Here is a 12,097-nt window from a genome sequence, read left to right on the forward strand (position 1 = left end):
CTGGGGATCAAATCCACAACCTAGGTATGTGCTCTGACGAGAAATCGAACCTGCAGCCTTTTGGTTGTACAGGATGAGATTCCAACCAACTGAGCCATCCTGCCAAGGCTTACTTGCTTTTTAAAAATATAGTTTCTATATTTCTGCTGATATTCTCCATGTTTTTATGCATGTTATACACCTTTTCCAGTAGGTCCTTTAACATGTTTTTTAGCTATTTTAAAGGCCTTGTCTGGTAATTCCAACATTTGGAGCATCTCTGGGTCTTGTTCTATTGAATTGTTTTTTCTCTTGTCAGTGAGACACATTTTCTTGTTTAATCACACCTCATGTTTTTTATTAAATGCCAGACAGTGTATGTAAAAGAACAATGGAGACTAGAGTAGAAAGGGCAGTTGTTAATGGAGGTGGGTTGAGTCAGTTTAATCTGTAGACTGGGTCTGGGCTTTGTTGTTGCTTTATTTAGAATCAGATCACCACTGCTTTCACATTAGTAAGGATGGGGTCAGCACCTTCCTTTTATCAGGACTTGGGATCTGAGTGTATGAAGGGTTTGACTCATTTCTCCCGTGTGAGTGTACTTTGGGGTGTGGTTGAGGGGATTCTCTTTGAATTCTCCAGCCCTTCCCCCAGATATAGATGCTCCTGCTAAACTTCTCTGTCTTGATGTCTTTTGGCTATCTTTTTTGGTAATCCTGAGATCAATTTTGTTTCTTTTCTTCTAGCTACTGTAGTCTGCAGATCAAAGCTCTGGCCAAAATCCGTGCCTTTGTTCAAGACACGTGAGTCTTCTCACTTTCCAGAATTCACCTACTTCAAGGGAAGATCTCTTCGTTTTGCTCCTCCCTCTGAGCTTGGTTTATGTCATTTCAACAAACATTTAAAAATATGTACTCTTTTATCTCCTACTCTGCTATGATCTGTGAAGCATGCCAGAAAAGGGCATGAACCTTGCCCTCAAAGACTTTGTGATGTCTTTGGGAAGATAAGAGTATCCTAGGAAAAGGATACAGGAAATGTTATTAACAGTGTACCAGAGGGTGTAGCATACATAATGCAGGAGATACAGCATACAGAGTGATCAGAGAGGAAAGTTAGGACTGGTTAGGGAAAACCTCTGGTAGGGGTAAGCATAAGCTAATTCAGCTTTCTGAGCTATAGTGATGTCCACTGGGATGGAGTTATCATGGCCTGTGTCATCAGAGGAGGAGCCAGAATGTACCGCTGGGTCATTGGAGGAAGGGTGTGTGAGGAACCCTGGCATCCAGGTGGCAGGAGGGCAGCCTCTCCTTTCCCCCTGTGGGGTAAGGGGAGGTCGTCCCATTTGTGTATACCTGTATTCCCATCTTCAAGAGGCAGAGTCATGCGCATTTGATGAGCACTCGGCTAGTGGCCCTGTGGCCTGTGTGTGTGCACACATGTTCATGCACGTGGGCTTCCTCTCTCCGGGCTCCTGAGGGACGCACAGGAGGCACACTCCTTGTGCCTCGTGGAGGTTTTAATCACTTACTGACTTCATTTTCCTAGGACTCTGAGTGAGCCTCGGCAGGCAGAAATCCGGAAACAGTGCCTTCGTCTTTGGGGGGTGAGCATCTCAACCCCAGCCTATTGTTCCTCCAGGGCAGGGAAGCTGTAGAGAAGAATAGGTTTGACTCCCAGCCATGTCACCTTAAGGTCTTCCACCCCATGAAAATGTCCGCGTGCCCTCCCAGCGTTCCAGAGCTGCGAGTCCCAGCATTGCTGGTGCCAGCTGGCCCTTCCACTGCCCGTTTGGCTCTGCAGCTGGCTCATAAAGGAAAAGGGTGGTGTGTGAACAGGCCTCCTTTTGCTTCTGGTGGCCCTCAGCAGCGACACTTGACCACAGTCAGCCCCAGAGGACAGGAAGTGGCACTGATGCTGCTGCAGGGCCTGAACGGGAGCAGCGACTGCACTGTCCACCTCCGTTCGCTCTTCTAGCCTCCTGTGCTGCGTGCCGCTTCCGCTTCCCCAGTCTGACCCGTCCCCTCGCCTGCAGAGACGAACACAGCCTTGGTCAAAAGTACATTTGAAAATCAAAGCTCTTTGCTCTCTCTTTTCAGATCCCAGACCAGGCTCGAGTTGCTCCTTCTTCCTCAGACCCAAAATCTAAATTCTTTGAGCTAATCCAGGTAAGTTTGGTATCTGGTGAAAATAAAAAGTTAGATGTGGAAGGAATCACTGAGACCCAGATGCCTGGCCTCCAGAGGGCTTGTGCAGGCACCACTAGGCCGGGCAAAGGTGGGGGCCTGTGGTGTAGGGTGTTGAGTTCCCCTAGGGCCAGTCAGGCTGCCCGGAGTCTTGTCCTGAGGTACACTGTGCTCAGCATTCCTCCCGCCCAAACGATGGTGCAGACCGTCACCCTGGTGAGTCTAGGGTCCCATGAGATTTGCCTGTCGGGGAGACACAAAGTGTGGGAAGGTCCGGGGCAGGGGCGCTGGGCAGAGGGCCAAGAGGGCTGCCAGAAGAGCTCTGCAGTGGGTCTGGCCTAACGCCGGGCTCCCTGTCCCGTTTCTGGTGAGCTGGCCCTGGGAGTTCTGTCCTGTTTTCCTTCTACCATCCAACTTCCAGCTTTCCTTGGGGTTTCATTTCAGTCTGGCCCAGGTTGAGGGTCATTGTGCTGGTTTTGTGAATGAGGTTGAAGATGGCCTCAGAAGAATAGTATGTGTCCTTTTTCTGAATGGGGTGGAGAGATCACTTAATTGCTCTCAAATCCATTGCTGATGAGTCCTTGCCTCCAGTTTTATTGAAGGGGTGACTTTTATATTCTGGTGATTGGAGACTTCGCATTGTTACCTTTTCCAGCCTTCCCTAATCGGTCCTAAAGAAACACTCCAGGCAGATGGAATTGATCCCAGTCAGTGCTTGGTTAGAGAGAGCAGGGGTGCAGGAGGGGATGTTTCAGAGAGCAAGTTGCTTCCTGTCCCTCATGTCTCCCTGCCTGCGCCGCTCCTATACAGGCACCCATACTGAGCGCCTGTCCCTTCCCCCAACCCAGCCGTGTTTTCTCTGACCCGGGGCTGCAGGGCACTGAGATTGACATCTTCAGCTATAAGCCCACGCTGCTCACCTCCAAAACCTTGGAGAAGATCCGCCCAGTGCTCGACTACCGCTGCATGGTGTCTGGCAGTGAGCAGAAGTTCCTCCTCGGCCTGGGGGTAAGTCTGCAGCTGACTTCCTGCCCAGTGGGGGCGGCAGAACCTGCCTCTGTCCGTGGGAATCTGGACGGCTGCCCGCACACTCATTGCATGTTCTCCTGGTGGAGGAACTTGGGCTTTGACCTCAGGGAAGGTAGTTCTTGAAACCACTTCCTTTCTTCCTCTGAGATAGCCAAGTGTTTTCATTCTTTCTTTCATTTATTATGTATTGGCTTATTCATCTCTGTGCGTTGCTCAAGGGAACACTGCCTGTTTCCGGTGGTGTGGAGCTTCCTAGGCTGGAGGAATGGCCAGCAGGCTAATCTGGCTTGAGCCTGTGTAGCTGTTTCTTTGCAACACCACCACCACCCCATGTCACCCCTTCTTGCAAAGACATGGCCTGTCCTTTCTCTGAGGCTTTTGGAGTCTAACATGAGCTGAAGGAAATCCTTGGCAGTTTGCTCTCTTTCGTGATTGGGTCAAGTCATCATTGCTCTTTCTTTCCACTCTGACTTGTCTTTTCTATATAATTTTATGTTGTCTTCCTCACTTACTTTCTCTGTGTCCTCTCACACTGTATCTTCTTCTCTTGTTACTTGCTCTTCCCTTCTCTGCTCTCTGGGCCCTTCACCAAACCCACCTCAGACATACACACTAAGCTGGATCTTTCTCGAGGGCTCAGACCTTTTGAATGGTGCCCTGGGTCTGTTCCCTACTCCGACTCCTGCGGGCTCCACTTCTCTTCCACCGAGGCTGTGGAGGACAGCACCATCTTCCCACCAAAGTACAGCCAACTGATCTCTCCTAGACATTTTCCAGCCTCGTCAGCTCGTAGCCACCAACTAAAAGCCCTTTTAAGAACTAAGCCTCTTGGACCTGGAAAATGTCATCCTAAGCGAAACAGCCAAACAGAGAAAGAAAAGTATCATATGATCTCACTTATTTGTGGAATATAATGAACATAACAGTCTGAGGAAGGGGGTAGTCCCAGAGACATGGAAGTGGGGTACAGACTGACATTCCCCAGAAGAGGGGGTGGTGGGGGAGAGATAAACCACAGAACTTGTATGCATGTGTGCATGAACAATGGACATGGACAACAGAGCTGGGGACAGGGCAGGGAGGGAGGGGAAGGGGGGAATCAGTCGGTGGGGAAAAGGAGAAACATCTGTAACAAAAATTAATTGATCAATTTTAAAAAAAAAGAACTGAGCCTCTTGCCCTGGCTGGTTTGGCTCAGCGGTTAGAGCGTTGGCCTGTGGACCAATGAGTCGTGGGTTCGATTCTGATCAAGAGCACAGACCTCGGTTGTGGTTCATCTCCGGCCCTGGTCAGGTCAAGTGACACGGAGGGAACCAGTCGATGTGTTCCTCTCACATCGATGATTCTCTCTTTCTCTCCCTCCCTCACACTCTATCTAATGATAAATAGGAAAATATCCTCAGGTGAGGAATAAAAAAAAAAGAACTGAGCCTCTCACCCCTCAGTCTCCATGCCTGCCTGACCCCGGCCTTTCTCTCTGCCCACAGAAGTCACAGATCTACACATGGGATGGCCGTCAGTCAAACCGCTGGGTCAAGCTAGACCTGAAGACAGAGCTACCCCGGGACACTCTGCTCTCTGTGGAGATTGTCCATGAGCTGAAAGGGGAGGTCAGAGGTGGTCCTGCTTGCGTGTCCTGTCCCTGCCTGCTAGGAAACTGGGGCGCAGCTGAACCTGCCCTTTTCCCTGAGTTACTGGGTTACACTGTATGTGGTGCTTGACAGGCCCAGGGCCAGGGGAAGGCTTGGTGATTACTCCTTCCCCTCATGCAGTGGGCACGGTAGGTTCAGGTAGGAAGGACCACAGTCTCCATATGTGAAGGAGGAGACCTCTGTTGTCTCTGTGCATCGAGGGCCCCGGTGGGCCTGCTGGGTATTTTTTAGTTGCTGCTTTAGTTTTTGACCAGGGATCCCTTTGGAAAGAAGTGACTTTCCCATGAGCTTTGAATGTTACAGCCATATAGGTGACCTTCAGAACAGTCAGTGGGAACAGTGGGCAAGGGTGGGAAGCCAGGCCCTTGGCTAGAGCATCATGGTAGCAGCCTCACTGGGTTTGAGATTCAAGGAGGCTCGTCACCCACAGCCTCAGATCTGCATGCTCAGAAGCCTGGGCCGGGCTAGTGCTGAGAATAAGCTGGGAGGGAGGCCAAAGAAATCCTGTGTTTGGAGCCCTTCCCTTACTGCGTACAGGTACAGTGGTGGGCAGAGTGGGCCCCAGGCCGATGCCTGGCAGGGTGGGCAGTGTACTTGTCTTTCTAGGGGAAGGCCCAGCGGAAGATTAGTGCAATCCACATCCTCGATGTCCTCGTGCTGAACGGCAGCGACGTGCGGGAGCAGCACTTCAACCAGCGGTTTGACCTGGGCCCTGGGGGAGGGAGGTGGGGTGGACCAGAGCACCTCTGTGGCAGCAATCTCCAAGGCTCGGCCCCTCATCCGGGCCTTCTCTGCTTAAGGACATCCGTAGGGTTTCCTTCCTCCACCCAGGGGCTGGTTCCAAGGGCAGGGTGAGAAATTGGTGCTGGCACTTCATAGTTTGCCAGGGCTTGGGCCTTGCTGGTCATAGATACCAGCACACTCCTATTTTGCCACAGCTGTTCAGATCACAGGTGGTATTTGTGTTAAGATTGAGCAAGAGGTAGCCTTAAGGAGAGAAGGGGAGGCTCTGAAGAACGTGTTTTATGCTTGGGCGGTCCCATTTACGTCGGTTCATCTGGATCCCTGAACTCCCATAGAGGCACCTTGGTTGGTGGTGCCTGCCGAATCAGTTGCGAAAAGGAGGGGCGTCTTGCACTGCCACGATGCTAACGTCACTCCTCTTGTTCATCTGAGTGAGGGCTCTGTGGTATCTGTAGTTTGGGGTGATGTTTACAGTAAAGATGATATTGATGTTCTGGAGGAGGTGCCTGAGTGCAGCTCAGGGCACAGTCCAAACAGAGTTTGGTTGGTGAGGGCACCAAGATACAGTGGAATTAGCAGCATCCAGCGAGAGGGAGGGGCGTGCACAGACGGCAGTGGAGCTGGGCGGGGAGCCTCCTGAGGGACAGGAGTGCTGCCTCTTGGAGCAGCTTGGCTGCAGATTCAGGAGTGCGCCCTGCTGGTGCTGTGCAAATGCCCTGGGGTGGGGGTGCTGCTGGGGCATCTTGCTTGTGTCTGAGTATTCTGTTTGGATTGTAGAATTCAGCTCGCTGAGAAATTTGTGAGAGCTGTTTCCAAGCCTAGTCGGCCTGACATGAATCCCATCAGGTGAGCATATCTTCTTCCCCTCCCAAAACCCCTTCCTTATTACTTCTTTCTGGCCAAGGCCTCCTTCCCCATCCTGTAGGGGATGGGAGGGCTTATTGGAGAGGACCCAGCAAGGTTGGTGTTAGAGAGAAGACTGCCCTTGACAAGTGATTTGGGGGTGCTAGGTAGGTGGGCCCTTCACCCCAGAGTAACCCCATCCTGCTTGTCTCAGTGGGTGCACCTGCATAGGAGTCATTCCTAGGGCTTAGGTGTCTTCATTTCGGATGCACGTGGTTCTGAGAGCGTTTACACACCTGTGAGGCACACATTCACACTGGAGTATCATTAGCATATCACCTGGCCTTTTCCATTTTTTTCCCAGTGAGAAAAGGGCTGAAGGAGTGGGAGTTTTTGAACATGAAAAAGAGGAGGATGGTTTGAGGGAGGGATCCTTGGTGCTTGGGAAGAAGGCCAGGGTGAGCTGCCACGTCATGTTGTGTGAAAGTTCCAGGACCCTGAGGGAGGAGAGGAGGATGAGAACAGTCGGTGGGCAGACAGATGGAGAACAGGCTTTTTTTGCTGGGCCAAGGTCTGTAGTTAGCACCTCTGGGTCTTCATGTGACTAGAGACGGAAATGTCTATTTATACTTTGTCAAAATAGTTTTTATTATTCTCTTTAATATGAATTTACTTAGTTAAAATTAAACCCAGTACTGAGAATGCACTGTATGGATGTCTTCTGAAACTCTAAAAGAAGTTTCTTTCTGCACTTGCGAATGTCCTGCCTGCCTGGTCCTGAGAGGCAGCTCCCAGGGACCTTGCCTCTGTTGCTAGTGGCCTGGTAGCTGGGTCTCTGGGGACCTTCCCCACTGGCAGTTCCCAGGGTGTGTTCAAGGGCCCCCAGAGGTGGAGGGCTGGGCATCAACAGACCTGCATTCTGGGAAGGAGTCCCATGCCGCCTGCGGCAATGGGCCTTTGGCACTATTTGGCAGTAACTAGTACAGGAAGGCCGGAAGTCCATGAGGCAGATGTGGGCAAGAGCCTGACCTGTGTTCTGGCCTCTGAGAACAGTAATGACGAACGGGTGGGATGCTGGCGGAGACATCTTTGTCTACCAGCCCTTCCACTCCCTCTTGTCTTCCATAACCATAGTTACACTCCCTGGTTGCCCTGGGTGGGCCCGGGAGGATGCTTGGCAGCTCTGAAACCTAGGGTTTGCCCGTGTAGGACAGCAGTGCCACAGGCTGGGCGTTCACTTTCTTGAAGGGTTGGGTGGTGCCGGGGCCGGAGGCAGAGGGCAGGGACAGGCACAGGCTCCTGCCTCCCCGCTGCTGTCTGGACAGTCATGTATCCCCAGGAAGCCTTTGTCATCCTCTCTCCATCCCTCTGCTCTCAGGGTGAAGGAGGTGTACAGGCTGGAGGAAATGGAGAAGATTTTTGTCAGGTGAGTGACTCAACCAGGGTAGCTCAGGGTTTGAGAGGAGTTGATGTGGGGTCATACCAGTGGCCAGGATTTGCTATTTTTTTGTAGAGATTGGGGTGGGTGGTGAGTCACCTGGCAGGCGCCTTTACCCCTACCTCCCTTGCCTCGGTGCAGTGTGGCTCCTCTGCAGCCAAGAGCCCCGGCTGAGAGCTGATTCAGCACCGTCAGGAGGGGAGCAGGCGGGTGTGTCAGGCAGAAATATGAGCTCATTGATGCTGTAATAGTTACGATTGTCCCTGTGAGGGGCAGAGCAGAAAGCTGCTTGAAACACTATAAATCCCTGCTCCTGGTGCTGACAGATTGAGCCTGGAGGGGCAGGGGGGCATAACTGCTTCCTTGGATTTTTAGCTGTGTTGGGGGTGCTCAGATCTGTGGGTCTCATCCTGGGTGTGCACCTGCTATGGCCTCAGCTCTCAGTGACCTCTTGTTAACTCTTTACTGGTCACAGTGATGCCATGGGTGGTGGACTGTAGACCAGTGGCACTGTGGTGTCAGATCTTATCCCTGAAACTTCAACAGCAGCAGTCTGTCAGGGACATCTGCCACTCCCCTGCCTCCATTACTTAGTTGGAAGGTCAGAGCCTGAGCCTGAGCCCGAGTTCTGATTCCCAGCCTTGTACAAACGCACTTGCAATGTGGCTTGGAACAGTTGACTCATGTCTCTGCCTCAGTTTCTTATGTTGAACTGAGATAAAATACTGTGGTTAATGTGATTTTGATAATAGCAAGAGACTAATGTTAGGCCTTTCTCCTTCTTATGCACACTCACACTTCCTGTTTGCACGCCTGCTTGGAGCACTCAGGTTAGAGATGAAGATCATCAAGGGCTTCAGTGGCACACCGAAGCTCAGCTACACAGGGCGGGACGACCGGCACTTTGTGCCCACTGGTCTCTACATCGTCAGGACAGTGAACGGTGGGTGATAGTGACTGTTCCCTGTCCCCACCTCCATCAGTCAGGGTGATTGGCCCAGATCCTGCCTGTGCCAGAGCTAAGGGTTCCCTATGAATGTGGGTAGCAGCCAGGCTGGCATTTCTTTGAGGTGTATAGTGGTGGGGAGATTGTGTGTCCTGAGCCTCTTCTGGTCAGTGGATCCTGGGGGTCAGTTGGGGGCTGGGAAGAAAGCCCACTGTGTGCACATGGTGTGCTCATGGCAGGAAGAGGATGTTCTCAGAGGGCAGCAGCACATCCAGAAAGTCAGGCTTGGCCATTGCACCGCCTAGAGAATCCCCTTCTTCAGCGCCCTCTGGTTAACTGAGTCCTGCTCCCTCTGCCAGGGCCCCAGAGATGTTGCCCTGGTGCAGGCTGGCAGGACTGGGTGGGGTTGTTAAGTAATTATCTTAGTCCTTCTGGCGCCCCTGTGGGTTGGTGGTGAAGGCTGCATCCTCACAGGCTGTGCTCTGCCTGCACTTTGGGGGAGGGGACTGCATTGGCCTGACCTATTGTCCATGGGTATTGTGTCCTTTCTGGGCTGCTTCTCCTCTTCCTCCTGTCAGAGCCATGGACTATGGGATTCAGCAAAAGCTTTAAGAGGAAGTTCTTCTATAATAAGAAAACCAAGCTCTCTACCTATGAGCTCCCTGCAGATGCCATTGCCCCATTTCAGTAAGTAGCCCTGTTCCAGGCCTGTCCCTCAGCAGCCCCAGGTCCGTGACTGCCAGGATGCTACAGTCCTTTGGGGCACAGCCCAGGTCCTGAGACCGACTACTGTCCTTGCAGGGGCTTCCCTGAGCAAGGGCCAGGCTCCTCCCCATAAGGGTGCAGAGGGTGTGGCTGAGCCTGGGTAGTAGGCTGGGTGAGGTGTGATGCCAGGACCTGCTGTGATGGTGGGGGTCTGGGTGGAAAGGGTCCCTGCCCCCCTTAAGAACACTCACCCCCTAAGCCATAGTTGCCAGGGGCAGGGTGGTGGTGTTCTCTTGGTCATGCTCCACCTGGGTGCAGCCCTCTGACCTCCTTTCTCCTTCCCAGCATCTGCTACTATGGCCGGCTCTTCTGGGATTGGGGGGATGGCATCAGTGTACATGACTCCCAGAAGCCCCAGGACCCAGACAAGCTGTCCAAGGAGGATGTCCTCACCTTCATCCAGACCCACAGCGCCTGAGGCCCAGGGACGCCCACTCCTGCTGAACGTCCTGTTGTTCAGAGTCAGGGTGCTCTGCCTGCACCCTCCCTCTCTCGAAAGAGACAGGGGAGCACAGTCACTGCAGCCTGGCCATGAGGGGTGGGCGGTCTCTCCATATCCCCTGAAGATCTCAGTCGGGGACCTTCAGAGGACACTCATATGTTCCTTCTGGGACACCTTTTAGACTTCCCTCCCCGAGACCTGCCTGGGAACTGTCTCCCTGCCAGGACTCGGCCTGAAAGACGCTCCTATGGCGGGTGTGCGGTCAGGGCCCGGGGCACGTGGGGCCAGTGGAGGACGTGTCAGAGGGCAGCAGGGCTTTAGCTCTGATGTTTTCTTCTGTATCCTGTAGACTCACTTTTCTGAGTTCTGTGCACTGCCCTGAGGGCGGCCATGCCCCAGCTTTGCCCACCTTTTTACTGGGCCACCCTGAGTGGGTGACGGCCTACTGTCGTGAGCTGGCCAGGCGCAGCTGCTGTACAAATCAAGGTTTTGTTTCTTTGAACTTGCTCTGTTTTGATGCCAAGTTGGAAAAGATTTCCTTTCCCCCCACCCTGTCTTGGTCTTCCCTGGACTTCTCAGCCCAGACCTCTGACAGTCCCGCAGGCCGGGAAGGGAGGTAGTGGATATGACTGCCTCCTGGGGTGATAGAGCCTTCCCTGGGCCCCATCCCCTTTTGACCCGAACCTTGGAATGCTCTAGAAGGGAAGGAGCACCCTCCAAGCCCTGCCTTTCCTTCTCCATGCCCCAGCAGCAGTGGCCCCACTGCAACAGAGGGTGCCTCTGGGGTGGGATTGCACCCTACCCTCTGGCAATCATGGCACCCTCATTTGCTACAGCCACCTTGCTACCCTTTATCCCTTCCCCAAAAGGGGTACAGTCACCTTTGTCATTTTATAGTCACTCTATTTCCTCTATGGTGGTGGCTGAGGGGGAAGAGGGGAAGCTGGGCTGTAGCTTTGGGTGGGGAGGGCATGGGTGGTTGTTTTTACTGGGAAATACCTGTCAGATGTTCATACAGGCTCCCGAGGGCCCCGTCCCAATGCTAGACTGGTTTCCATGGAGACAGGGCACTGAGGCTCCCTGTAAGGTTGGAATTGGCTCCACCTCGGGGTGGGGGGTGTCTCCAGCCAGTATCCAGTGCCCCCTCTCATCGGGTTGGCAGCAGCACTGCTAAAATGTTGTATTTCCACCCACTTCTGGGCATATCTGTGTGTCTTGCAAAATCTTGGATCATTAAAGATGAACATATTTTTAATGCCTGTGTGGCTCTGTGCTGGGGCTGCTACTGGTTGTCCTTGGTGCTTTGTGGTCTGCGACTGGCTTGGATAAAGCAGCTGGGGCTGAAGGTGAAGGGGAGGAAGCTGTGCTGGGAGCAGCGAGGGTTGGTTTGGTCAGAGCCTCGTCCAAGCGCAGGGCTCCCAGAGCTGCTGCCTGCTGCCTGCTGCCAGAGAGGGGCCCAGGGAAGTGGGGAAGTTATGCAGCTCATGTAGAAACCAGCGCTGGAGGATGAATGAGCCGACGGCCCAGCAGGGTAGGGAGGCACCTTCCCCCTTACATAAATCACCCAGCTCGCTCTGGTGGTACTGTGACACTCCAGGATCGGTCTGTGTGACTAAAATAACAGAGGTGTCAGACCAATTAGTACCACTAGACCAGAGGAAGGGAGGGAGGGAGAGATGGTTTCGCTGACTCCCAGCCAGCATCCCTCCTTTCTGCATCTGCACCTGCACTGGGGGTTGTCCTTGGGGGTGGGGGACATGCAGGTGCTGATGGCACCTCCTGCTCCCTTCCAGGCTAGTTTCTTCACCAGGGCCGTCACTGGTGCTGGTTTCCTCCTGTCTGCTGCTTGGCTCCTTCACCCTGGTTTCATGGGTCCTTTCCTGAGCTCCCAGGGCAACTCCCTTCCATGTTCTACTTAAACGGGGTGATCTCCATTCCCGAGCCCTTCGCCCTTTGGTTGCCCTCTTCTGCTCTGCTTCCCACTCTGGACTCCTGGGCCCTGTGCTGGGAGTAGGGTTGGGGGAGGTGCTCCCAGGCTGCATGTGATGTCACTGTTGGTGGCTGCGGCCTCCC

The 12,097-nt window shown here is 53.2% G+C and overlaps 1 protein-coding gene across 2 annotated transcripts in view; it reads left to right on the forward strand.

Annotated features, from left to right (window-relative positions):
- The window catches only part of CMTR1 (cap methyltransferase 1), a 59,060-nt gene extending 47,781 nt beyond the window's left edge, over nucleotides 1–11,279 (forward strand). The window contains exons 13-23 of one of the 2 annotated variants that reach the window (XM_036248886.1): nucleotides 726–782; nucleotides 1,528–1,585; nucleotides 2,079–2,147; nucleotides 3,042–3,173; nucleotides 4,682–4,804; nucleotides 5,453–5,544; nucleotides 6,368–6,436; nucleotides 7,812–7,859; nucleotides 8,702–8,814; nucleotides 9,396–9,504; nucleotides 9,868–10,080. In XM_036248886.1, coding sequence (XP_036104779.1) covers nucleotides 726–782; nucleotides 1,528–1,585; nucleotides 2,079–2,147; nucleotides 3,042–3,173; nucleotides 4,682–4,804; nucleotides 5,453–5,544; nucleotides 6,368–6,436; nucleotides 7,812–7,859; nucleotides 8,702–8,814; nucleotides 9,396–9,504; nucleotides 9,868–10,000 — 1,003 coding nt within the window. In that variant the 3' untranslated portion in view covers nucleotides 10,001–10,080. Of the gene's footprint in view, nucleotides 1–725; nucleotides 783–1,527; nucleotides 1,586–2,078; nucleotides 2,148–2,975; nucleotides 3,174–4,681; nucleotides 4,805–5,452; nucleotides 5,545–6,367; nucleotides 6,437–7,811; nucleotides 7,860–8,701; nucleotides 8,815–9,395; nucleotides 9,505–9,867 lie in introns of both variants that reach the window. The other variant, XM_036248887.1, reaches the window with a different exon arrangement.
- The last annotated feature ends 818 nt before the right edge of the window (nucleotides 11,280–12,097 follow it).

This window comes from Molossus molossus, unplaced genomic scaffold, assembly GCF_014108415.1.
Source record: "Molossus molossus isolate mMolMol1 unplaced genomic scaffold, mMolMol1.p scaffold_m16_p_8, whole genome shotgun sequence".
Lineage (NCBI taxonomy): Eukaryota > Metazoa > Chordata > Mammalia > Chiroptera > Molossidae > Molossus > Molossus molossus.